Below are 26116 nucleotides of genomic sequence, written 5' to 3'. Positions count from 1 at the left end.
CATTTCAACAGAGCGGGGACAAGAACAGTCCGGTGAGGACACACGTACAGAACCAGCGCTACTGAACTAGTGAATAATGTAAAGCATTACAGGCAGACGGTTAGCACTATTACCTACGAGAGTACATTGCTGCATCTACAAATACCCACATCCAGAGGGGCCATCTTTCACTGTCAAATGAGGGGAAATAGTTGTAAACAAAACCCAACCTGGAGAAACATGGAGATTTAAACACAGACTAGAAGACAGATGTGTTCACAATCACAAAATGCAGATAAGCAAAATTTGTGTTTAAGGGGGAACTACGTTTTCTGTGTCAGTGTGTGCGTTTGGGGCAAGCAGAGGACAGCTTATGTAATTACACTCAATGCTGGAGGCGGTGGACTGACTTACTACTGTTTTCTTACTCTTTACTCTGCCACTTCCTCTTTTCCTCTTCCCCCCTCCTCCTGCACTGTGGTAGGTTTGCACACGGAGAGCTGCACAGTGTCAGGCCATGCTGCAATATTAATGCTCTATTGATGGACTATGGGATGGTGAGTGTTGGGCTGAGAGAGAGAGGAGGCCCTCCAGATGCACCTCCGCTCCTCACAGCCAGGCCAACACAGCTAAATTATTCATCTAGTCCGCCATCCTGGATGCTGCCTGTCCCTGGCTGCCTGCACACCGAGGGACCTGGGAGTCGTTTCTTCTTTAGTGTTACCATAACTGAGTGAATGAGTGACTGTACACAGACATAACAGAGAGGAAAGTGGAAGGAAGTCATCTTACCTGTCCATGGGGTCCCATCATGGGATTGCTGGGGTTGTGTGGTGGGGGCTGTGTGTGAGGAGAAGGCTGAGATCCTGGAGGACCCTGGAAAAGATGATGAATAAATATGTAAATAAATTGTGACAGGAGAGATGCAGGTAATTTTCAGTTTATGGAGGAATCTTGCTAATGCTGTGGCTCAGAAAAGCCTTTATTTTCCTTAGACTTTTTCAACTTATGACATGTAATAACCACAAACTAATTGATTTTATTGGGATTGGGATGTTTCCATGTTCCTCTATAGCGCTATTGTTTGAACATCTTTTGGTGTATGTGTCTAACAGCTTTACACATCTACACACCTACATTTTTCTTTTCTTTTTCGCAAAATAGTTGAAGCTCAATCAGAATGGATGACGAGCATTCACAAGTAGCACATTTTCAGTCCCAGAGATTCATTTTATAATTTTACTAGGACATTCCAATACATGCACTGACTTTGATCCGATCCAACCCTTTGTTTACATCCTCTCAGATTTCTTTGTGAGATGCTTAGGGTTTTGTTTTATATGCTAACTCTGTTTTAAACTTCTCAACAAATTTATCCCTAAATGTTTTGCTGTGTTTCTTGGTCTTCGTTATGGTGTTAAATAAATAATGTTCTCTATCAAATCCCAAATGTCCTCACAGAACAGCTGGATTTCTACTGCAATTATACCCAAATTGACTCTCTTCACAAAGTAGGTGCCTTCACAAGTGGTTGCACAGGATTTTATTTGGGGAGATTAGAGTAAAATGTGGTGAATGCAAATGCAGGCAAATTTATAATGACAATATAAATATCGTATTCTTTACAATTGGGTTGGTCTATCACCTAAAATCTATAAAAATTCATTGAAGTTTTTGGTTTTAAAGTCACAACATGTGAAAAAGCTCACGAGGTGTGATGACCTTTGCACTGAATACTTTTGCAAGGGACTTCAGGTATGTTCAGGATGATTTACTGTTAAAAAAACATTTGCATTTTCACCGTGTGAGAACTACATTGAATGGTGTAAAACAAGTTCATAGAACAACATTTCACGGTTATATATTTGTCTGAAATCCAATACAGTGAAAGTGAGCAGAGACAGCTTTTTTTTTTACTGCTATTTAGAGGCTTTTGAAACTTAATAAGGCTACATGTTTGCAGGGACACAAACATTCAACACAGGGGATATTATTTACACAAAGATACCCACAGAAATCTTAAAACAACAAAAGCTGTATTAAGCTTTAGGACCTTCGGTTGTTCAGTAGGACGTGTGCAGAAGCAGAATTTCCCCTGAGACAAATGCAGCCCTCATTATTCATACTGTGTTTGTCCCACTATATCAAGACAAAATGTCAGCTGCAAAACAGGCCAACTGCAGTGACCAGACGATTGAGTCACAATTGTTCCACCAATTAATAAATCAGCGCTTCATTGCCTATCACAACCGTAAGACACTGCAGTTTATTGGTTTGGCTCACATTGGATGTAGGTTAGATCCAAGCATCTCAACGATTTAAATAGTCACATTTGTACTTTTTCATTTTGGCTTCCTCTTTATGTAATAATTGGAATCATGGTGGAGTCTGTTGTGTAGTTTTGTACACCTGTGATTGGATTTAAATCTAAATAAACCTGATAAAAACTAGAAAATTTATACAGAACCCTAAAATTGGCAGAAGGCATATTTGCTTTTTCCATGTCAAAAATAAAAGGAAAAGGTTATGATCAGATATACATACAAACTTATAATAATTAATAAATGTGGTAAAGCACAAGTGTTTCCTACATGAGTTGCAAAGCATAACTCGTAGCAATCTGAGAAAAGAACAGTAGAAAACAGAGTCTATGGAAAGTAGTAACAGGATGTTTGAATAAAACTCCAAGAAAAAAAAATCAACTAAAAAATGCTCAGAAGAACTCAGAAGCAAAGAATTTAAAAAGAAACTACAACTTTAATAGCCAATATGGCTGCCAAACAAATCAAAGTGAAGGTAGCTGTAGAAATAAAACACAGCTTATTTTCAACTTTTAACAATCTGTATCTCATTATATCAATCACATGCGTAATAAGACTGTGTAACCTTTGTTAGGGAACATGTTGCTCCAGTGTATAAATACATAAAAGCCTCAGAATGGTTCCCACAGCTTTTCAGACATGCAGCTGGGAAATAATTTAGACTGAGGTGACATCATTCCCAGATCCAACAAGGTAAATGAAATGCAACTGGAGGCAGAACATGTGTGACAATTAGAAACTAAACACAGGTTTGGAAGTAGATATAAGATTGACTGAAAAGAAAACAAGGAAGCTAAATAAAATGTATTAACAGAATATAACATAAGAAACTAACAAAGCACACTAGAAAAACTAAACACATAAACAGAGTCCTGGAACTTATTATCAGTCAGCTATGCTAATAAGATGTAGGAATAATTTCTCCTTCTACTTAATTTTATTATTTAAACATTTATAATCCCAAGTTTTAGCCCATTTTAAGATGGCACACGTTAACAGAAATATTAATTCAGTGATTTTGTGAATGATTCGTCCTGTAAAATTAGCTCAATAGCTGTGATTTTGTTTCTGCCCCACAGTCACTGCATGTCCAATTTACATATGTAGCCTATAATTACCAGACAACTATCATATCTAACCTATTAGCCCAACAGGGAGTGTGCATAATAAGATTTGTCACTGACATTTACAAAGGACCACCGTAATTCTGATGTACAGGAATTATTAATAGCAAGTATGAGGTCAGATCAATTCATGGGGAATGCTGTAATCAGTGTTCAGTTGCATTAATGTGGCTAAAGGATAATTCAATGCCTTTTCTAACACAGAGTTAATCTGCCAATTTCACCTTAAGGTACATTTGATCCAGGCAGGTTTAATATTTGTCCAAATATAGAATCAGGTGCCAAACTAAGACTATTTTGGTGAGTCAACTTCACTTGATAAAGAAACACATTTCAATCCAAATCAAACCTCTATTTCCTCTATTTATTTCATAGAGGAAATAAATAAAGGAAAATGGGTCATATCATTCTGCAACACTGCACTGAAGACTCAATACTGTAAAAAACAGCTCCCACATTGCAGACTGACTGGATTTTTTATACAAAGTCTAACAACAACAAAAATACAACAACTACTGAATAAAGTGATGCAGAACCAGAGTGTGTTTTATCCTTTGCTTTAAGGTAACATACAGGTTTGACCATAAGTGCAACGGGGAGGGTTAAAAGGACCCTTACTATTCCTTTTTGAAGGACTATCAAGATGTTTTTCTTCTCAATGCTGAGTGTGCTTTATGCAATGAGTTTATCTAGAAGAATAATGAAAAGTATTAATGGATGCATTCTTTGCTTTTCCTCTGTTTTCCTTCCAATATGAAGGCCACTTTTTAGCTTTTCCTTAAACCCTACACGTATGATATGAGAAGCTGTGAATGATTGTATTATTCTATGATATATCCACCAACAGGCTATAGGGTGATCAAATTTGTTTTCTGAAGTTGTAATTGATACATTTCAATTCTACAGATGAGTTAATACTCATTCCTGACTCTGAGTCAATGAACCGGAACAAAACAGAAGAAAGATGTTTGAGGAAGTGAGGAGACTAAACAAACTGGCCTAGCAGAGTTATGAAAATGAGTCAGAATAATGGCTTTTTACATTAAAGACAAGTCAAACACTATTGTAGCAAATTAAATGCAGGGGTTTCAAATGATGACATTCTGTCAGGGTTTTCCCCAGAAATCTTGCTAAGCCCTGTAGTTGGGTGCCAGGGCAGTCATTCATTCAGCGGCCCATCGTGTTTTTGAGTTAAAAAGTGTTTAAAGTTGACAGGTAATTTGAAAATATCGCTTGATAATTATGTGTTATTGAAAAATTGGAAGATTAATACTTGAATACCATCTATAAGGTCTTAAAAATGCAAATATTTTAAAAAGAGACTTGAAAAAGTAAGCAATGCTTAGCCTGGTGGGGGCATAAGTAAAACCTGGTGGCCCACCAGACTTATAATACACTGGGGTAAACCCTGTCTGTTTTTGGCCAGTCTCAAATTTTCTTAGTACAGTTTTTACTCCTTTTTATGCTATGAATACATAAGTATATGGATGGATGATGGATGGATGGATGGACAGATGGATGGATGGAGTGTTAATGTCCTAATGTAGGATTTCTTACACCCTCTAAGGCAGTGTGTTGTGTTTGTAGTGAAAGATCATTTCTGGCAGTCAGATAATGATTTGCCATTTTACAGGTAGATTAAAATACATAAGTTAAGATCCTTGTTGATTTTTTTAGCATAACTTCAGAGCTGCTGACGATGTAACCCAAACGCATCTCTCAGTAAATTATACTTACTTCTGTTTTATGTAGACAAACTAATTTCTTTTTTTTTTTTTTGTATGACATGACGCATAGTTATGCATAACTCCTCTCACTTTCCTAGCCCGCCCACGGTGCCTCCCACCCAGAGTGAGAGCCATGGTGGCATGGCTGGGGGAACCTGTGGTTGACACTACAGCGGGAAACTAAACGCGGCTGACTGACAGCCTTAAACAAGCGACATCTCGCCATGCTCGTCTCAAAGCGACGTCAGCGTTGAGATCGGATGCGTGGCTGCTGAGAGAGGTGCTTCCTATCCTTCGAAAAACACTTTTCTTTATGCATTAATTCTGTTTATCTCCTTGCTGTGAGAGAGGCTTATCTGAGAAGCAGTCAAGTCGTCACTAAAGCCACTTCTTAACAAGCCACACAATGTGCGGCTTGTCAATTATTTATTTGACGCTCTGGAAATGTTTGCTTAGTTGTACATACAGCGTATTCTGGATGTGTTGGCACAGTTCTGACATTTGTATCAGAGCCAGTGTTTTCTGCTGCTCTCTGTGAGCGTGCGTGTGTGTGTGTGTTTTGGGTGGTTAACACCAGCTGTACTGGCTCACTCTGTCTCTCAGCAGGTTCACACTGAGGCTAATGCAGCGCTGGCTCCAACTGACCTCAGAGGTTATTGTTGTTGCCAAGCCAGGCTGTATGTGTGTGTGTGTGTCTAACAAGGCGCCCCCGCGGGGGTCCGTCGACTGCACTGACCCAGCTGCGGCAGTCTGATTCTCTTTGCACACAAGCACACATGCACAGCTGAGTTTTAGTCACTTAGTTGGATGTCGCAGTGGCTTTGCTCATCCCTGACATTAAACATAAGCACAGAACGGCTCGACCCAATGCTAGCCATGAACTTTGACCTAAGCCTAAACTCACCACATTTAAAGCTGCCAGCAAGGCTTTTCTGTAAAATCAATAAAACTTATTTTGGACATATTTGATTACCTCTAGAACAATGCGGCTTGCTTTTTATTTTTGTAAGTCAATGTTCACGCAATTTCAGATCTGCCCACTCAAAACAAGCCTCCAAGCAAATGTGCCTCTGGTGACATCACACGAGGCAAGAAGTAACTAATCAAAACTCTTGAGCACCATTTGTGTTTTTTTGGGGGTGTGGGGGGTTGCAGTCAGAGACAGAAAAGTTCTTGTAAAAAATTAAGCTAGTCTGAATTTTGGCCACTTGCAGTCCAACTGTTCTCTTTACTTATTTTATAATTGGCAAATTAGCAAAAAACAAAAAATATGACTGAAAAGATTAGTATAAAACAGATTCTTCTAGTCTAAAAGTCTAAAAAGCAATGCATGTTAGCGTCATCGTCCACGACTGTATCCACTTAAAAATCATACACATAAAACTGAATGCTGTCCAACTCAAACGCTTCAGATCCTTCAATGGAATCTGTCAAGAATCACTTGTCCACTATAATCTTTACAAATCCCAGAGTCATCTTAACTCTTGCGCCTCTTGTGACGTCATCAACCCACATACACACACACACACACGCCACCACACACAGTAGGATTATCTTTTTTTTTCTTTAAACATATTTTACTGGAAGACATCAACATCCTGAATATTATCTTTAGAAGTTTTGAATGTTTTCTTCCATTTTTTCCCCCACTTTGATTCCACACGTTTTCTCTGATGGGAACAAATCCGAACATGCACAGATCTGTGTATGATGTGCCATAATGGAGTGTGGCTCCTTTGGCTGAGCCTCCCCAGGTTTTCCTGCCATTACATCTGAATGGGCCAGCATATGGCCTTTACAGCCCCACTGTTCCCTCCACAGGTCCCCACAGAGACTCACCGAGAAAGAACATTTCAGCCATCACAGAGGTGTACGCGGGGCCACTTTTAAAAGTAGTTTTTCCTCATGCGTGCGTGTGTGTAAGCATGCGAGCCCTTGTGTGATGTTATTTGTGTGTTTGCGGGAGAGAGCGGAAGAAGGAGGGGGACACGGGGAGCGTTAAATGAAGCAATTAATAAAATCATTTTCTACCCGGCTAAGGAGATAACAGCTTGGCACAGCACCACAAACCCATCAACACAAGCCCTCCTCGCCTCCCCACCACTCATTTCGGCTTAAGGAAGACCCACACCGCTGCCCCTGATGGACCACTAACAGAGAGAGAGAGGAAGAGATGGAGAAACACCAGTTTCTTTCCCTTTCCGTTTAAAGCAGCGAACACTAGAGGGCAGTGTGTAGCTGTCGTCAAACTACAGCTCTCTCACACACACCCCAACACACGCATACATGCAGACAGAGAGCACAAAGCAGCCTGCATCATTGAACACAACAAACAAAGCCAGGAGGAACAGCACCACACACACACACACACACGCCTACACACCCCCACATGCCCCCACATACACACACACACATACACCGAATGCACTCTCATTGTCATTCCTTGCTAACATTCCAGAGAGAGCAGCAGTGGTAGCTTTAGCTCTCCTGCTTTGCTCATGGAATATACCACAAGCAGGAATACGCCATCCCGCCGGTATAGGAGGAGGGAGTTTTATCCCTGAGGAGAGACATGCAATAGTGACAGACATTTAAACATGTTAGGATGACACCAAATGATTTATATAAGCACAACTCTGCAGAGGTGTTAAGCTGTATTCACACTGGAGTTGACTAATTCATTGTTTCTGGAGCTGGACAACAACAAACACTGATAAACCAAACAATTCACATTTACCCTTATATATATATTTAAAAAAAAATCTTTACACAACAAGAGGTTTTATGCAAATGGTTCTATGGTCTGTTGAAGGTTGTGTTTGCTTTCAATATCAAATAAATGTGGCAATGCTGTCATACAAAAACTCTGCATTCAGCCATGCCAAACGGGTTTTGTGGCAGTAAAAACAAGATTCTACGCAGACGGTCATCCATTGTTTGCATTTCACACTTGTAGGACTACCAACCTCCAAATGCAAGATATGGGGAGAAAATATCCAATGTTGTGTTTTGCGTTAATTCACCATTCACAAACTGTTGTATGTTATTAATTTCTTTTAAAAATCAAAGTTAAAGTTAGAGCTCCAACATGAACTATTTGATATTCATCAATCACTTCTTTTTAATTAGAGAAATTTCCACAAAAGGAAAACATTTATAGGTGACGTCATTTGTCATTAAGCATACTTGCATCATGATGTAGGGGTAGCAATCTCGTCTCTGCCAGCTAATTTGCATCACTTTGATTTTCTGTGCTTGCATAAACGATATTTCAATGTAGCCAAATTCTCGATGAAGCCGCTTCATTCACAAACCTGCTTATGTTTTCAAGGACCAGAATATTTAAAATCTGGATTGAAATACAGCTCATTAGGACAGATTTTTTTTTTTTTTGGTTAATGAGCTTTATTTTTAGACAAACAGGAGAGAGAGAGAGAGAAATGGTAGACATTTCACTGGTACAATGGACTCTTAAGAACACGTGGACATGTGTAACACCAACAAACTGAAGATCCGAAGTCTTAATTGATTTTAGATTTTGTAAATCAGCTGAGAAAGTCTTCACTCCCTTAGATTTGTAAAATATCTCTGCCTTTATCTCAGCTACACTTTTACTAATATCTTATTATTAATAATAACATTATTAATATCCTTATTTCAACAGTGCATGTCCAGAGGAGTTTACCTGGACAGAGTGCATACTGCAGATGAGTCTGACCTGCAGATGGTGAGAATGTGCAGCTCCTTTCTGTGTTCAGTAGCTGAGATTTCTCCTAAGACTCCATTAATTTGTGAGGTGAAGGATGTTTAATATTTCCACAATCAGCTACACGAGTTCAATTTCCTGACTTTAAAACAGATCACATAAAGCCTTATGCTCCCATCACACTTGAGCATATCTTTCTTAAATTTCTCTGGTCTTTCAAAAATATGTACATTTAGCAAACTATGCTGCCTTTCTACAACCTAACTTTGATATTGTAGCCCAGGTATCCCAGAATCCAGTCCTCAGGGGCCAATACTCTGCAACTTTTAGACCGTGATCCAGTACAATTCCTCAGCATGCAATCAACTTTTGTAGTGTTCTGTGGATGACCTAAATATTTTACTCAAGTGGATTGAAGCAAGATATTAATTTAAAAGTTGCACAATGTGAGCCTCTTAGGACTGGACTTGAGACCCACTGCTAGAGCAAAAGGGCTCAAGTAATTATTAATTTGGTCTCCAGCTATTAGATTATTTTGGTTATTCCATTGATATGGAATTAATGAAAGTGCTACACAAATGTAGGACTAATGATTCACTTTATGCTTTGGTATGCAGACGCTCTGTCTGCACTGAAGAAGATTTACAAGACCGGCATGCAAAATACTTGAAGTAGCTCAAACCGGCGGCCTTCCGACATCAATTTCTGATTAATTCAGCTATTAGTTTTTTGGGCACTCATAGGTTGCACAGCAATGAAATTTTCTGCCTGAGATTGTTGGGCGATGATTTAGCATGAAGAGCAAAAAAACAAACAAACAAACAAAAAAAGTTATAAGATTATATACCAATTAGTATATAATGGGGAATATTTGCTGGCATTTCCACAATCAACCATTACCGACCACCTTTTTCCAGGTTTACTTTAAAATTAAATCTGCCATGGGTACGAATAATGTTGGGCTTAGCTGTTTATAAACATAAGAAAGCCTTTTACAGATGGTAAAAACTTGATCCATATTTTAATGACTGAAAATGGAAAATGAATGTAAGATTAGACCAAGGAAGCGCACAAAGTAACGGGCAATAAATGCACACAGCTAAACGTTGCTTTCCCTTAATGTGGCTTAGCCCACTTAGTTATTAAAAATTGTAATAAAACAGTGATCTTCTTTCAGATCGCTCAGAGCACCTACAGTTTCACCGGCTCGTGTGGCGGTGTGCATCTGGGTGCGCTTGGAGAGATTTCCTACACCTGTCTCCAAACTGATAAACCCCAGTGCGTCGGACACAGTGTGCTGATAGAGATGACACATGCACAGTGGGAGACAGAGGCTACAGTCAAAACACTGTTTAACTGCAGTGACTTATCAGCGGTTCTGAGCTACTGCTGGAGAAGCAACAACAGACAGCAAACGAGGGAAACTTCTGATGTAGCAGGGGTATTTTTATTTTTAATACTGTCATCCAGAGAATCATTAGATATCATTTTTGTTGCTGTCGTCTCAAGGATAAGCACCGACGATAAGAGTAAAAGATGGAACCTCTTCTTGTTGGCTTTATTTCAGGCAGAAGTGAGAAGACATGCCAATGAATTCTTATCTTCATTTATCTTTTTTTAAAACTTTGACTCCAAGTGCTCCTTCAGTCGAAGTACAAAAGAGGCATCTAAATTTAGTTTTAGAGAGCTGGTTATATTCCAATATACTGAAGTTTAAAGTTCAGAAAATATCCAGGTTCTAAACAAAGAGTTCTCCAGCGGAGCTGCAACAATGGCTTTAAACTAAGACTGAGATTTAGTAGTTTTACTTTAGTTAATGGTTTGGGTCCTATTCTGAGGCTGCTGTGGTTTAAATAGTTGATAGCTTCGCCCTGGTCTAACAAGTTTACAGGCTTCTTTTAAAACATCATTTTGATAACTCATTGGGATGTCGCACATTGAATATGTTTAGGAAAAATAGGAAACTTTAACTGGAATACAACTTTTAATGCAAAAGTTATAAATGACCCCTCGTTTCTTATAACTTGCTTCGAAGCAGCCAGACTCCTTAAGGGTGTGTTGAACAGTAATTCTTCAGGTTTAACCTTCTTTGAACTTTAGGGGCCATTTTACAAAATGTAAGTTCATGAGAGCACAAGTTCCTAAAATAAGCAAAATGTGGCAAAAGACATGAGAAGACCCCCTCACATAAATTATTTTGTATTACTTCCCTCAAATTCAGAAGTTTGTCTGATAATTACCTAGAATTGCCTTTTGAACACTGCGACAGACTGGCAACCTGTCCAGGGTGAACCCCGCCTCGCGCCAGGAACGTTAGCTGGAAATAGGCACCAGCAGCCCTCCTGACCCCACTAGGGACAAGGGATGGATGGATGGATGGATGGATGGATGGATGGATGGATGGATGGATGGATGGATGGATGCCTATTGAACAGTTTGACTCATTTCAAGTGCTTTGGGTTTCCTTCATCAAGCTTCTCACAATAGCTTGCTGGATCTTTGGTCCATTCCTCCTGACACAACTCGTGTAACTGAGTCAGGTTTCAAGGTTGCTTTACTACCAAGACGTTTTCAGCTCTGCCCACAAACTTTCTATAAAACTGAGAACAGGGCATTATGATGGCCACTTTAAAACACAGATTTTACTCACTTTTAGCCAGTTTGTGACTAATTTGGACCCATTTGTGCCAGAATTCTCTTCCTGATGTTCCCAACAACTTCACATCAAAAAACATATCCACTTGTGTGTCTCTACTTTATGCAAAAGTTGTGAATCATCCAATCAGAACCTTACAAAGACATGACATCATCGTTTGGACTTTCAAATAGTTCAGATGGAAACTTTTGTCTTGAGGAAAGTAATTACAATTATTCTGGCATTTAGCAAATGGGAAAGATTTCAGAAATCCCACCTAATCAAAAGCAGGGAAGAATTAGTCTGATTTAATGTCAGACAGAGAAAATGAATTTCTGATGGACCCAAAACTGGGTCCATCAGAAATGGATGGACCCGGAATCCATTTCTGGTCCATCAGAATTTTTTTTCTTTCTGCCACTGAATTTTACTGTTTCTTTTTTTGTTTTGTTTTGTTTGTTAAGTGTGTTGTGGTTTTCTCAACTGCCTAGTTGCTGAAATGCGCTATGCAAATAAACTTGACTTGACTTTTATGGCCATTTCCTATCACCTACGCAATTTGCCTTCAGGATCTTTTGCTTTGCACTAGCTCAGTAACTTCACATTTTAAGTTTAATGTGAAATCTACAGCATATAGTCATAACGAACTCTGTACGGCAGAAAAGATGAACCACTTCAATAAGTTTTAAAGTAAACTATCTCACCTCCACTTTCCTGTTTATTCCTTTTCTTTGGCCTTTATTTCACACAGGATCAAAGCCGGTAACAGAGTTAGGGTCATCTATGCTAATTATCGCATCAGTACAACAAATATTTGCAACATGCACACATGGACAGATCATACATGAGCAGCACAACCACAGATGCTGGTGAGTTTGCACACGTCCCTGAGGCAGCTTGAGTAAAAAAATAATAATTTCAAAGACAAGGAGGAATAGAGGGAGTGTGGAAATGTCATGGAGAAGGATGGCAGACATACAGAGAGAGAGAGAGAGAGGCGGGGGAGAGGGAGAGGAAAACTGACCCCGAGTTCAGCTAAGAAATGACTAAAGCAGCAGGAAATTCAGTTTACGGTATATAATCCATTCACAATTCTAGATCGACAGTCAAGCGGCTGTATCTGCAGAGTGGCTGAGGAGGAGCGATGGGAGTGTGAGGAAAACCTCCACAATATGTGGGAGGGAAGAATCTGCTTCCCCCTTCATTTGAATGAATGAATGTGTTGCAGAAAACTCAGTAGGCTGCACTTTCAGATTGGTCCGCAGCCATTTGTCCGCTAGGGAATGACCGTCGGAGCAGAGAGCAAGGTGTAATGCTCAAGGAAAATGATGTAATGTGAACAAGACACTGACATACTGCGCGCTTTATGGATGTTTTCAAAGAACACTTTATCTTTGCCATTTACACTTCAATTTCTTGTTTTTTTCCCCCACCCTAGAATATGATAACCGAGCTAAGCAGATAGAGGGATAGATTAGGAAGGGAAGTAAATATATCCATTCATCCTTTCATTCCCTCTCTCTTCTCCTTATACCCTTCTGCCCACTCTCCTGCCCGTCTATCTGTCTGTCTGCCATGCTCACAGCGTCTATTTTTGGAAAGCAATGTCACTCACGCAACACCATCAGATAGCTTTCTCGGTGTCCTGCTCACAACTCATACATCATTAACATTCTCAGACGCACAAGCGCATGCACGCCTACACGCACACATTTTGTGTGTGCAAAATGTGTGTGTGCAGCAAAATTGTGACCACACCCCACACCCACACACACACCTACAATGCTGTGCAATGCAAAATGTGTTTCTAATCCACAAAAAGGAAAAAAAGACAGAAGCTCTTATTGTCTCACAAACATTAAACTAAGTAAGGGAAAATTCGTGCAACACGTTTAGGCCAAACACATAAAAAGAGGAACCGAGAAATCGACTGGTGACTGGGATCAGCTGGTTTTCAGTTTGATGTGGCATGACTGGTGACTGGGCAGCTGAAAACTCAAATATCCAATCTCTTTGTGACCAGCGAACGCACCATAATAAGTGATATCAGCTCTTGCTGACAGTAACACTCTTCTGGGAGGACACAGTAACAGAGGGAAAAAAAGACTCATACTTGGCCAGTTTCGCTATCTGTTGTATAAAATGAAGCTCGATGAAGCACAGAGATATAAGCAGCCATATAGAAAGGAAAATTGTCAAGAATTGTTGTTCCGTTTAAGCAAAGAGAGAGAGCATGACTTTCAATGGGTAACGGGAAGGCTGAACAAGCCTGGCCAGGTTTCTCTGTTTTTATCCCGTTAAGCTCGTTATGGAGCAGATTGGATTCATAAACTTTGGCAGACTTTTGGAAATCTCACCCTTAGGGATCTACATTTTCTAAGAATACACTCAAATGTGCAGTTTTGGCTCTGCCAGCCATGTTAGACGCATTACTTGCTAATATAAGATGCTTATGCCAGTTTAAAATGTAAACTTCATATATTTCAGTCTTTGTTTTGAAATATTAAAGTCTTTGACAGTCACTCACATAAATGCCTCCACTTTTAATATAAATAAATAATGACCACTCAGGTCAGAAGGCTAGAAGAACATCCTTTGAATGCCATACTTGTATCGTCTTTTATTCTAGTTCTTAAAGAGACATCGTCAGGGTGTCAAGGCTTAAACAAATGAAAAATCAGAAATCACAAAAGTCCAATAAGATCAAATGTTTTAAATGTGTGTGGGAACCTTTTAATGTGTTTGAAAAAATGAAATCCAAAAGTTTCTGACATTTTTGTGAAAATTCAGGGATTTCACTGAGATAAATTTAATTACAACATGGCAGCTATATGAATCTGGACCAGTAAAGGAAGAAAGCTTAATACTTAACTACATCTTCCACAAAAAGTAAGGAGAATTCTACCTCTCGCATATCTTTGTATTTTAGCTATGGCATGCGAAAAAGGAACTATTGTTGAGACGACAGGTTTTTTCAGATTTTCAGTCAGCTCCAAGTCGTTAAACAACAGCTGGTTGAATTTGCGTAGACAAAGGCTTGTTTTAGTTCACTTATCAAAAGCTTTTGCAAGAGAGTGGAAGAAGTGTGTCACCTTGTTATTACAAAGGTTTCATTCAGATACATTTCTGTGCAGGTTTCACAGACCTCCTTTTTCTAAATAACATGGGCACTATATGAAGCAATTCATTAAATCTTACCCTATGCTACCTGTTTAATTAATGGCTGAAAAGGAAAAAATGAGAAAAGGAATAAAACACAGATGAGGAATGACCTCACCAGCTACTGAAAGCTCTCATTTTGGAGAATTAGTGAAACAAACAAGAGTAGTAACAGCTTTATCTGCTCCTCCCAAATAAATACCTACAAGTTCATTCTGAAAATAGAAATTGCATTGAAGCAAACTCTACAGAGAAATAAAGCTCAGCGAGAAGACCAGGGGTTAACAGCTCGACAACCGAAGAACATATGGGACATATGCAGGACAGAGAAGGGAACACATCTGGACAGGGATTAGGGTGGCTAAAGAGGCTAAAAAGGAGGAGGAGACAGAAGGATGGGCTTAACTTAGGCTAAGTGAGGGGGAAGGGCGTGTTTGGGGTGTGTGTTAGATGAACAGCAACCTATCGAACAGCAGGTACAGAGGCGAGACCTCAGGACAAATTCTTACTTGAAAGAAGCCAGGGGGCATGGGTCCTCCTGGCATGCCGTCATTGGGTGGCATGTTACCCATCACTGGACTGGGAGCAGCGGCCGCACTCTGAAAAGACACAAAAGAAAATACTTTTATTTCTTCTTCTCAGTATTCTTGTTAAATAGAGCAACACAAAGTGGCTGAAGGAAGGTGTTAAAATATTCTCGGAATTGCCTAAATTATTAGAAAGTGAGAAAAAGTCCAACTGTGCTGGCACACTAAAACAAACAAAGTTCCAAATGCGGTGACAAGTGATCTGAAATATTATTAATTGGTGCTCTGAAAACATTATATCATAAAGGCCGCAAGACAAGTACTGTTCAATCTGTCTTTTAAAACTGAGCAAATTAGAGCAGAAATCAGAGGAAACCAGAAGAAAGACGCTGTAGCCACAGCAGCTGCAAAAGACTTAAGACTGAGGTAAAAGTTCACCTTCTAGCAGAACAACATCCATAAACAACCAGGGCTACACTGAAATGTTTCAGACCAAAACATATTAGTATAAAAGTAAATCAAATTCCAGTTCTGAATCAAACAAAGAATCTGAAGTAAGACTTGAAAATATAGGTTCACTCAATCCAATCTGAGGATTTATCCCAAGTTTCTCTAGATGAAGCTGGTAGAGACTTATCCCAAAAGACTACAACATTTAATGCAGGAAATACAGCTGCACGCAACACTTTTCATATTTAAATGAATCAAAAATGGCAAGTCTATACATTGTTTCATTCATTTTCCCAATTAAGAACTACTTTGCATTGGTCTATCACCTAAAGTCTCAGTAGAATGCATTAAAGTATGCGGCATCATACTCAACGCGATGACCACTTTCTGGCACTATTTCCTTCATCTTCCCTCTCAATTCCAATGATTTTAAGCAGGGATAAAAAAAAGACAGTCGTGACACTAGATGCTCTGATTTCCTTTTGAGATGGAAAAACTGACCTTTGGTATTCAGTCCTGTCATAGCTTGACGTTCACATTTTGTTGGGGTCAAAATAGAACAAAAAGTTACCCCGAGAGACAAGTTTAGGGCAAACTATGTTGATTGTTTTCACTACTCTCCATACAAACTTTACATTTTCTGAAAGACCTTGATGTTGCCCTCAGAAGGTTGGAAAGATGGATGGTCATAAAAGACGCTTCTGTCAGTCAGAGTCTGTTACTCTAGCACAGATCGCAAAGATTTAGTTGCCTAAACATAACCTTTAACACGAGGAAAATTCTCACATGAATCATGTTTACAATGGTGTCACCATTCCTATTTCATCAGACATGGATTTGTTTCCACAAAATGCAAACAGAACCTCACCACCACAAACAACAACAACAACAACGCCCCTCAGCGAGATTTCGACACACTCCCACTGCAATAATCCCACAGTGCCCTGGCTGACCTGCACAGCACAGGCGCTAAGTAAGAGGGCCCCAAGGCCATGAGGCCAGACACAAACAACCCTGGTGAGGGGATGGGATTCTGTGGGACTCTGGATAAAATGTTAAAGTCCGTATGGAAAAAAAATGGAATAAAGCAGACATGTATCAGAGGAACAGAAGGATGTAGAAAAAAGGGATTTCTCTGGAAAGGTGACAAAAGGTTGCAGAGTGTTCAATAGCCCAACAAAGATGCCACTGTATTACTCTCAGGTCAAGGTGTTAACTCCTTCAGCTCCTTCTGAACTCAACAGGTCAAGAGTACCTACTAGAGTAAAAAGTGAAAGGGAATAGGAGTTAACTTTGCTTTTTCAAAAGCAGATTTATAATAAAAAAAACCCTGAAAGTCTGATGATCTCATATGAGGAGCAACAACAATTGCTGAAATTTCTTGTGTCTTTTGAATGAAATAACAGCAAATCTTACAATGTCAAATGCATAATCACTCTATTCCTAATAACAAAGATCCAAACGAGATGCTGTTGTTTTGCAGCAGAGTTTAGGTGTGTGTTACTATCAGGGCTACCAGACAAGATCTAGGTGGGGTCATTGAAAGCTCTGATCATAATTATTTAAGGATAACCATGTTTTTCTTTTTTCAAACCATGTCTTTTTCAGCAGTTATTGCTTATCTACAGTACTTAATTAACTATGATTGATTGATTTTTGTATCTCCTTTTTTAATTCTTCATCTTCTTCTTGTTATATTATTTGCTTTAATTGATTGAGCAACCAAACTACGGCAGCTGAAGTTCTTTTGGATTCCATTGTTCTCTTTGAATGACATATGCATAGTTTCAAATCAAATGCATAGTTTTGGACAGCGAGATGTCCACCTCCTGAGAATCCTGCAAAAATGAAACTCTCCAAGCAGAAAAAGTGCTGGACACAGTCTGACAGGATTTTCTCTTTTTTCTTTTTATTTACAATCATTTGCCCAGTTAAATATAATTCTGAAGGAAATATGTAGTTATAAACACCTCAAAAACATCTAAAATGAACATTTATCAGGTCAAACTTACTGAATTTTAAATTGGGAATGCATTTCCCCAGAAGATTCTTCTTCTGCTGCCAGTCATTGAATATAGACAGATTTTTGTGAAGTAACATCCACTGTTTGAAATGAGAACTGCAACACAGCACCTAAGTAAAGATACAGTAGCTAAGGCCTAAAGATAAACTGTACGTCATATGAATATCCTAACCTAGACACTGTGTGTAAGTGAGGCCCACATGGATCTTAGTTAAGCTGGATCCATACTAAATGAGCCAAATGCAACTCATATCAGCAAGTCAAGATTGGCAACAGTTTTTGAAAAGATCTATTCAGATTCCCCAACATGTAAACAACCCATGGGTCTCCATTTTAACCCAGAGTTATCCTATAAGAAAGGCTAACATGTAGCAGAAGAGACAATTTTACTTTCAGTCATAATTAACTTGCTTTTCACTTATTTCTTAAAGTGTGGAGTTTCACCATTTTGCACAAAACAAACTAAGAATAAAGAAGTAAACCACCATTACAGGAGATTGAAAAACAACGGACTAAATTCTGGATATTAACTCAAATTAGACACACATAAGAGTATACACAGTTAAGCAGCTGTGTTGTTTCTGAGAGCATTAGCAGTAACAAAGAGAAAAGACAAAGAAAAGTAGGATGAAATGAAAATGAGCAAAGAAAGAGAGATCTCAGGCAGAGGAGGAAGAGTGAATGGAAGAGGTGGTGCTGGCATGGAGGTACGTGTGGCCAGTGTGTGTAGGGGTGTGTGTGTGTGTGTGTTGCTCGACAGTTTGCAGGTGAAGCAGCAGCAAAAGGCCCCTTCTCCTAGTTGCCATGACAACCCCGACCTCAGCTCCTGCTCTCCAGCGCCCATTAAAACCCTCAGGCCGTCAATCATCAGCATGGCCAGGGAGCAGAGAGAGGGAGGGATGGAGTGAGAGAGAAAGAGAAAGAAAAAGAGAAAAAAATATGAGAGAAGATGGAGAGAGAGAAAGAGAGAGAGAAGAAGAAGAAAGGAACAGAAAAGACACAGAGTCTAAAGCTGCCTGTGGCTTTTGATAGCTGCCCTGTTTGCCACAGCTATCTCCCTCTTTTCTCTCTCGCTGCACACAAACAAACCATCAACACAATACCAGCACAGCGTTACCTCCTCACACACCGGCTCCTCCACAAACACGTCTGCTAATAATCATAGCCGCGTTTCAAGACGTGATTTCACAACAGCATCATATCACACAAGACTTTTTCTCTGCCCAGCTTCCATTTTCTAATCCATCATTCTTCTTGGTCACCATTTAACAGCAACCAGTCATTCACAATGAACTACAAAAGCTTGGTTTCCTGGACATTTATGGAGAAATTAGCACCCACATCAGTACCAAAGCCTATTTTTATACCTATGCAGAGGCAAAGAGGAAGAACTGAGACAACTTATATAATTTTTGTCTTATGGTGAGGCGGTCTCCTGCAGAACACTCACTGTTCATCATCAGAATCGTGTAAACAGTGGTACCAGAGGGATGTTGTCATAACTTCAACATTAACTCAAATAAATATTTTAAGTTAGATAAGCATAACTGATTCCACTGTCTGGGCAGCATGATGAATATGACGCCATAGTCTGTATAGATAAACATTATCCCTAGAAACCATTGAAAAAACCTTGTCAGGCTCAGTCATAGTAATGACTTCTATCATCTAATGCAACTTAATTTTAATGATTACATGCCCCTCCTCACATTGTCTCTGCTTTTATGGGAGTAGCAGAGCGATAGAGAACTGCTGTGCTAGCATTTGAAGATGTTTAAATATATATTTTAGCCCAATCCAGTTTATTCTTTCTTTAACAGAACTTAAGGATAACCTTTGAAAATTCGTGGAAGACAATAAAAAACTTGAAATAGAGAAGTAGCTGCATGCTGAGGAGGTAGCCAGCTAATGTAGGTAAATCTACTTACATTGCCCTGTTTGAAGACAAACCCTAGGAAGCCTCCTCCTGACGCTTTGTTTTTAGAAAGCTTGACTGCACTGCCCCTCATAAAATGTATTTTGATCTTCTACTAAAGTAAGGAAGTTGCTGAAATTTTTCATCATATCATTCCTACATCAAAGTCCTTTCAACAAGATTCCAGAAAAAGTGCTTGCTCTCGCAGACAAAAAGGACAATTTAAGCTGTTTTAAATACTTATGGATGACAAAAAACACTGATTTTCAATGTGAGTACCACCCATCTCTCTTATTAAGACATTATTTTAAAACTACAGTCGGTAAGGTATGCGCGGCATGTGTTCAGCATCTGACTGCAGCCCAACTAACTAACTAGCAAATTTCAGTTACTCTTGTGCTAGTCTATAGAGGGCAAAACAGCAAACTAGGATAAACATATATGCAAAGAAGCATAAAAAAACACTACAATTTTTGTATTTTAAGCTTTTGTATAAATATATAACAGTAAATATAACAGTAAAACCATGCTAATTTAATATTTGTTAACGTAAGGTCATCATGTAGTTAGAATTTCATATCAGTGGATGCCTACCACTAAGTCAAAAAAAAAGCTAACTTTGTGTTTCGTTACTTTGCCTCCTGTGTTGCATTACACTGTGATGAGCATTTTATAATTGACTCATACAGAAGGGGGTTTGGCTTTGCTGTGGCCCCCGGTTGTGATCCTCTTTAGCTCCATGCAGGAGGCTGGCTGCAGCACACAGGCTGTGAGTGAGCAGCTATATCTGCGTGGTGATCAGACCTCGGCTTCCAGGGGGTAATGGATCTGCTGTTATCTGGCTCCAGACAAGCAGGCCAACACACGGCTACCTACTGGCCACAACAACACTGATACTGACCCGCTGGTGCTGTGAATATGTGTATATATCTGTGTTTCTTTCAGACTGTGAAGGATCACCCCAACCCTCCCAATACAAACACGCAGGCATGTTAACACACATAAAAAAAAAACAAAAAAAACAAACAATCTGCTGACAAAGGTGACAGGTAACAAATTGCTACTGAATGGAATTTGTTCTCAATAAGCAAAGGCTTCAAAGATAAGATGGCTCTGAGAAAAAATGATATGCAGTGCTTTACAAAAATATTGATACCCCTTTAACACAAACACTGCCGTGTATTTCAAAAGGTTTTTATGTGACAGGATGCGAATTGTAAAGTGGATGGAAAATAATGCACAGTTTTCTTCTTTTTTTTTTGCAAATAAAATAACTGGAGAAAGTTCCTGGCACTTATTTTCAACACGTACAATTGCAACTACAGCTTTAATTGTTTTGAGGGATATCTTTTCAAATAGTTCACGCTCTGCTAGATTTGATGTAAACATGACTTCTTATGGTTTTCCTATACAAGGGCTAAATATGCGCAGAGCATAAAAATAGCAGTGACAGATTTTCCCAACTGAGCTGTTGATCTTCCACCTCGTCCAAAGTTAATTGGACTCTTCTCTGAGTAACGTTCCCCTTGGATGGGCAATAAAAGGGGTTAAAAGGGTACGAACAATTTTGCTAGACCCTTTACATGAAAGAACATAGGCTGTGGTTATAACCGTTTAGATGAATACCACATATATGCAGGGTTGATATGTATATGTAGTGTGCACTTTGTTATGCAGAGTGCTTCTTCACAGTGTTTTCTGTAAGTCAAACCAGGAATTAGTTTTCAAGCGGCTCCTTACTGTCACTGCTGTCAAACTCTGCTCTCAGTTCCCTCATTTGTCCCTCTGTCAAAGCCCTACTTCTCCTCCTCTTTCCTCAGCTTCAAGTGCTCCAATAAGTCTGTCAGTGAAGTCAACTCTATAAAGATTAGCAGAGAGGCAGGAGTGTGTAAGCAGGGCTGCCAGCTGACAGACGGGCCTAATCGATGGAAGACAGAGAGCTGCCGGGCGGCGCTGCCGGGAACCCCACTCCCGATGCTGTGACATGGAAATGCCCTCAGTGTGCCATGGGTTTCTCTCTGCCTCTCGCACACACAAACCCGTAACAGGTCTGCAGAAAAAATTCACACGCACACATGCTGAGTATGCACGCTGTACAGTATATGCCGCATGCAAGCAAACCCGCACATATGCCTCTGCCTTCCCATAGCTCCGGCAGCTGTTATGTCAATCAGGTGAATTAATTACTAGTAAACAAATCTGCTTGGGATCCCTCCCCCCAATCCCTCAACCCTTGCCACACACACACGCAAACAAACACGCACATATACTGTACATGTCTCCCTCGTTCTCACACTGCCTCTGTCTTTAAAGCGTCTCCTCCCAACACCCAGGAGCCTGGAGCTGCCTCCCAGCTACCAGAGCAGCGCTCCAAGGTGGAAGCCCAGAGGGAAGGCGCCGTGGCTGGTAACGCACCGCCTGGCACCTCCCCTCTCTGCCCCACAGCTCCCGTGTTGACTCCCACTGCTACCTCCGAAGCTAACCAATCAACCTGTGAGGCTCCTGAAGAGAAAGAAAACTGATAACTGTGTGCAGATGGCCTGCCTGTGCATGGATGCATGAACACAGATGGGAGAACAGACATCTAAAAAGGCTGCTCTGAGAGAGGAGAAACAAATAAACACAGGTAAAGTGAAATCTGCTGCTCAGCTTCTGCCACTCTGAGGAAGGTGGATGAGAAAATGAAGAAAGAATGCAATCTGATTGACGAAAATTAGCAACAAACATTTGAGGCCAAAACATTAGAATGATCAGAAAACTCCTTCCTTAAAAAACATATACAGCTTTAAAAGGAACTATGCTCAGCAGATGAAAAGAATCGGAAAGTCAGAAAGTGGGAGAAGGCAAGTTTCCAGCTGATACCTTTGAAGGAATCGCCTTGTTGAAAGTAAAATACTATTTTATGTCAGTCAAACTGTGTTATCTTTGGTATTTTTCAAAGATTTAGCAAAAGAAGTAAGAACAATTAATGTCTTTGTGACAGGAAGTCAGCTAGTTACAAAGTGCCTCAGGATGCAATTTGAAGTTGCTCTTTGCTAAATTGCCTGCTATGTGTCAACAAAACACTTGTTCATTCTTTTAGCTCAGGAGGCTTTTTATTACCTCACTGACTCCAACATCAGAGGTAAGGGGCTTAAGAAGATAAAAAATAAATCTTTATCAAATGGTCAGGCAGCTGACTGAAGAAAGAGACAAAACAGCAAAAAGCCAAACCAAGCATGAAGAAACACACACAAAGAAAATTATTTTAGGAAAGTCAGGCTTTTTGAGAGCAAAGTATAAGGAAAATGCAGATGAATTAGGTGTCTTAGTGCCATTGGCGTTCATTCATAAACTCTGAACTATATAGAAATTGCACACTTAGAAAAGCTGTGGTTAGCAGGCAGCATGATGTTAGCAGCCATTTAAAAATCTGCTGCCTCAATCACTAGATATTTTGCATGACAGTGATAACATAAGCAGCAGAGAACTGTAATGTGGAACTTCTTTTTTCACCACCAATTTGGTTGTTAGTTTATGGTTTGGATCAAGATTGTCCTTTACTGTATCGTTTGTTGTTATTGCTAAAAAAAATAACGTTTCAAGGTTTTCTATAAAAACACTTTTTTCACTGTTGATTCAGTGACGACAGCAATAATTGCAGCTTTCATGTTTGAAATTATAATTTTTTATCCAACTATTGCGTTTTGTTTAGCACCTCATTAGCAGTAATTGATCAAATTGATGTATGACGGAGCTCTGCCATCATGGGTCAATTTATAAAGCAAAACTAAGAAATTTTAGGAACTGGTTTCTGATTTTTAGTTCTGTGTTACACATAACATTCGCTGGAAGGTGAACCTTCACCTCAGTCTCAAGTGTTTTAGCACTTTTTCCACATTTTTCCTTGAGTATTACCTTTTATTCCTCCATCCATCAACTCTGACCAGATTCCCTGCAAAAATGATGCTGCCACCACCATGTTTCATGAAGCGGTTATCGTTTATCTGCTGCCCCTGGTTGGTGTTTACCGCGCTAATAGGAAAAGCTTTAATTCGACGCCAACACAGTTCAACCATTCGGATGAAACACAAACATTTACAAACTGTGCAAGACTCCTACTGATGCAAAGTTAATTTAATAGCTGACCTCCTGACATGCACACATACATGTAAAACGCACGCAGAGAGACACACACACCCCAACACCCAGCAGCCTTTATTGGCTGTGACGGTAGTTAATGACCAAAGCTTGGTGATGGCCTGCTGCTCTCTTAGTGACCCTTTCTAACACAGGTCCCCCCTGCCGGCAATACTCTTTAATTACACATACACACCAAAAACACACCCCCACACACACTGAAATGTATCCCCTGTCCGCCTTCCGCCCATGGGCTTTCACTTCTTCATTAGACAGTCGGTGTTGGGGTGGAAAACCACACAAGAACCAGACGACAGGGTGTCTCCACACTGCAGCTCACAGTCAGACACATGCACATTAAAAGAAAGATGCGGATCCACACACACACGCACACCCCCACAATGCTATATGCCTCACTGACGATTATAAATGGTGCTAATTAGAGGATATTAGAAAGCTCAATGCTTGGAAACTAAACTTAATGTAAGGGACATGATTGTTTAGAATAAAAGGAGACTTAATCATGTATTGTCTGTCTAGATGCTCAACTCGTGTCAATTATTCCCTGAAAAAGGCCAATTTGCAAGCGATGACCTAAAAGACGAGCGCAACCACCTTCGGACTTTTACAAGCGCTTTGAATGGTGATGCAGGCTGCATTCTCAGGCACACCGCATTGTTTTGTTTTGTTTTTTTTCCTTGTAACTGGGATGCGAATAAATGCTCAGCAGTTTAAAACATCAGCCTTGTCAGGTGCTTTATGTCAGTAGCTCAGAATCCACCAGCAGGACTGTCTTTCATCGGCCACCCTTTTTTACACCAACGTTCAGCTGTAATATAAAGAGGAATCTGTCATAAAGGGAGGCTCAGACGCCTCAGCCTCCACAAACGCAGCTGAAAACACAGAGCGGGCGAGATGCTCCTTGTTTTCAGCCACAAAACCTCAACTCACACTTTCAACTTCCTCCACCTACACCGAGAAATTTCACAACAGGTTCACAGCTTCTGTCTGGGCTTTGCAGAATGTATTTCAGAGGAAAGACAAGAGAAAAACCAACACAGAAATGTACATGTGCATGTAAATATGAAAAATCAACGTGAAACACCGAGGCGTCTAGACCAAATGTAAATTGTACAGAAACAAACAGGCAGAAAACAATCTGAAACAGCTGTGCTGAAAATGTAATGCACACTGACAGTCGCCCTTTAGTACGTAAAACTGACATTTACATATCTCTAAATATTTACTTGCCGTAATCATGTTCACACATTCTGAAAGCCATTCACACAATTCGAATGCAGATACTAAGGATTTATTACATTATGATTTAATTCTGCTTGTTTAAACAACTGCTGTGTCTCTCACGGGTAAATCCCCATCCATACAAATCAAAAGCACTTTGTAGAAACTGCAGGAATAAACAGCAATAATCAAACAAATGTAATCTTAGAAAGAGGTTTGAAGAGGCAACATAAAGATGATACAGCACTGTGGAAACGAAACAAGAAGCACTTACCTCTAAACATATCGGATCTTAATTCAAACTTTCTTTTTTTATATTTCAAGGTGCTGACTTGAAAGATAAAAAGATTCATTAGAGTTTCGAGGAAGATATTTTATTTTATTTATAGCCGATTTGTATAGTTTTCTCTAATAGCTGTAAATTCGGAGGGAATACTGAAGATGAGCAAAATAGCAATACTTAATTGCAAACACGGCAAATTTACTTCTAGGTGAAAACATTTTTAGGGCAGATGTAACATTTAAAATAGCTTGTGTGACCGTTGCTGTCATTTACAACCATGTGGCCATAATGACATAATTTCCCAACTGAAACGTTGCTCTTCAATTTTCCTGTCATGTTTGTCAATATCTGCTAAAAAACCCCTGAATGTTTTGTTTGAAAATGAACTATAAAGTATTAATTACTGAAGAAGGCGAGCTTCGTCTTTGCTGTTGGGTCATATTCCCACTGCTACACATCAACCCATTTGACTGGTGAAACATTATGCAATTAGTGAGGACATGCATGTGTAAATCATTAGCAAGACTTAAATCTTATGCTAAATAGATAAGATTCAACACATGTCTTAACCTGACTTTCTAACCATTATCAATTTATTTGAATAAAATGTGAAATAACCAAACAGTCCTTTACTACTGAAGCTGTTTAGTGTCTGCTGTGATGAACTCTCCTGGGTTCACAAAGACATTTCACAGTCATGGTAAAAAAGAAAGTGCGACCGCAGTCAATCCTGGAATTACAACAGAAATGATCCGGTTTTTACAAGCTCAATAAGTTTACAAGCAAAGCTTAGGTGTGCAAAACCACAGATTTGCTAAATTATTGGGGGCAAGAGTTGGTAAAGAGACAAATCTAAACACGTGCTGTTGAAAGAATCAGTGGTTGTTTTTTTACATTTATTTTAAT

At 39.6% G+C, this 26116-nt stretch overlaps 1 protein-coding gene across 2 annotated transcripts in view; it reads right to left on the bottom strand.

Moving 5' to 3' along the window:
- The window catches only part of ssbp4 (single stranded DNA binding protein 4), a 103981-nt gene that overhangs the window by 11552 nt on the left and 66313 nt on the right, over nucleotides 1–26116 (bottom strand). For both annotated transcript variants that reach the window (XM_028027906.1, XM_028027905.1), the window contains exons 5-6: nucleotides 15161–15250; nucleotides 772–855 (exon numbers count right to left, since the gene is read on the bottom strand). In XM_028027906.1, the coding sequence (XP_027883707.1) occupies nucleotides 772–855; nucleotides 15161–15250 (174 nt within the window). The remainder of the gene's footprint in view (nucleotides 1–771; nucleotides 856–15160; nucleotides 15251–26116) is intronic.

The sequence above is a fragment of the Xiphophorus couchianus genome, chromosome 9 (genome assembly GCF_001444195.1).
Source record: "Xiphophorus couchianus chromosome 9, X_couchianus-1.0, whole genome shotgun sequence".
Classification (NCBI taxonomy): domain Eukaryota; kingdom Metazoa; phylum Chordata; class Actinopteri; order Cyprinodontiformes; family Poeciliidae; genus Xiphophorus; species Xiphophorus couchianus.
Note: the sequence above shows the minus strand (reverse complement) of the source record. Positions and strands in the feature narration are given on the sequence as shown.